The sequence below is a fragment of the Chiloscyllium plagiosum genome, unplaced genomic scaffold (assembly GCF_004010195.1).
Source record: "Chiloscyllium plagiosum isolate BGI_BamShark_2017 unplaced genomic scaffold, ASM401019v2 scaf_57329, whole genome shotgun sequence".
NCBI lineage: Eukaryota > Metazoa > Chordata > Chondrichthyes > Orectolobiformes > Hemiscylliidae > Chiloscyllium > Chiloscyllium plagiosum.
This window is the reverse complement of record NW_025207359.1, coordinates 1-1,259: the sequence shown is the minus strand read 5'-3', so window position 1 is coordinate 1,259 and position 1,259 is coordinate 1. Positions and strand designations below refer to the sequence as shown.

General features: G+C 60.0%; 1 protein-coding gene across 1 annotated transcript in view; it reads left to right on the top strand.

The window, feature by feature from the left end:
- The window catches only part of LOC122546598 (leucine-rich repeat neuronal protein 4-like), a 2,400-nt gene extending 1,147 nt beyond the window's left edge, over positions 1-1,253 (top strand). The window contains exon 2 of the mRNA XM_043685277.1: positions 337-1,253. Within this exon, the coding sequence (XP_043541212.1) occupies positions 360-1,202 (843 nt within the window). The 5' untranslated portion in view covers positions 337-359 and the 3' untranslated portion in view covers positions 1,203-1,253. The remainder of the gene's footprint in view (positions 1-336) is intronic.
- Positions 1,254-1,259: the final 6 nt, after the last annotated feature.

The following is a 1,259-nucleotide window of genomic DNA, read 5'->3' as shown; positions in this document are numbered from 1 at the left end:
TGCGTGAGTGTGTGTGTGTCTGAGAGTCTGTGTGTTTGGTGATGAAAGCTACAGGAAGGAGCTCTTACTTTGTAGTTGGTAGTGCCCCTACCTCTGAGCCAGGAGACCTGGTTACAGGCCCCAGACCCCACCCCTCCCCAACCCCTGAACAGATGGAATAACTTCTGAAAACAGGGATGAGAACCATATTGAAAAGGCGCAGTGTGCTGGGAGGGAGAGGACGGACTGATGCAGTGGCACAGTCAGGAGGAGCTGAAGGGCGTCTTTATTTGAGATGTGGGGATGAGGGAGGACTTGGAAAGTTATCATCATAGTTTCCTTTATCCCTTACCCCAGCCCCCAATCACAGGAGTGACTCCATGGCAGTCCCCACCCTCTGGATTATACTGTTGGCTGTGATGATCGTGGGAAAGGAGGGAGCGCAGGTGATAGGCCTCACCGCTGGAGGACAGGCCCAGGAAGCAGGGAGGGTGCCTGCGGCCTACACTCACCTACACATTCCCGACAACCATTACGAGGATTACTTGGAGGAGGAGGAGGAGGAGGAGGAGATGACCAGTAGGCCGGACGTGGGGCCACAGCCTTTTTGTGACTATGATCCCTGCGGCGTGGACCAGGTGCCTTGCTCTGAGCTACAGAAGGCCTCTCCCTGCATGTGCCCGGGCCTCTCGAGTGAAGATGAGGTCCCAGACAGGCCCAGGCTGACGGGTCTAGGCCGGATCACTGCCAGCTCAGCCTTTGTCCACTGGTGCGAGCCTGCGTCAGTGGTGGACAGTTACCGCCTGGTCTACCAGGCTCTGGGCTCAGCCCACGCCAACCAGTCCAGCTCGGGCTCCCTCCCAGCCCAGGCCCGCACCTATACCCTCCAGGGCCTGGCCTCTTCCACTCGGTACCGGGTCTGCATCCTGGCCCTGAACCAAGCCGGGGAAAGCAGCCCGGACCCTGGGGACAGCCATCACTCTGACCCCATGGGCTCCGGGCCCTGCCTGACCTTCACCACTGCCATGTCATCAGGCCGGGCCTTGGCCATCTCCCTCCCACTGGTCCTGGCAGCTGCTGCCCTCCTGGGCGCTGGGGCCTTCCTGCTCTGGAGGAGGGGGAGAGGGAGAAGAGGGGAGGCCCGCCTGGGACCCGGGACCGAATTTGGGCTGCAAAACCCCACCTTCTCCCGGGATGAGAAAGTGGGGGAGTTGCCAAAATAACCCCAACTTCACACCTCTGACCCCTCAATGAACCTCAATATCACCCCCTTCCTGCCT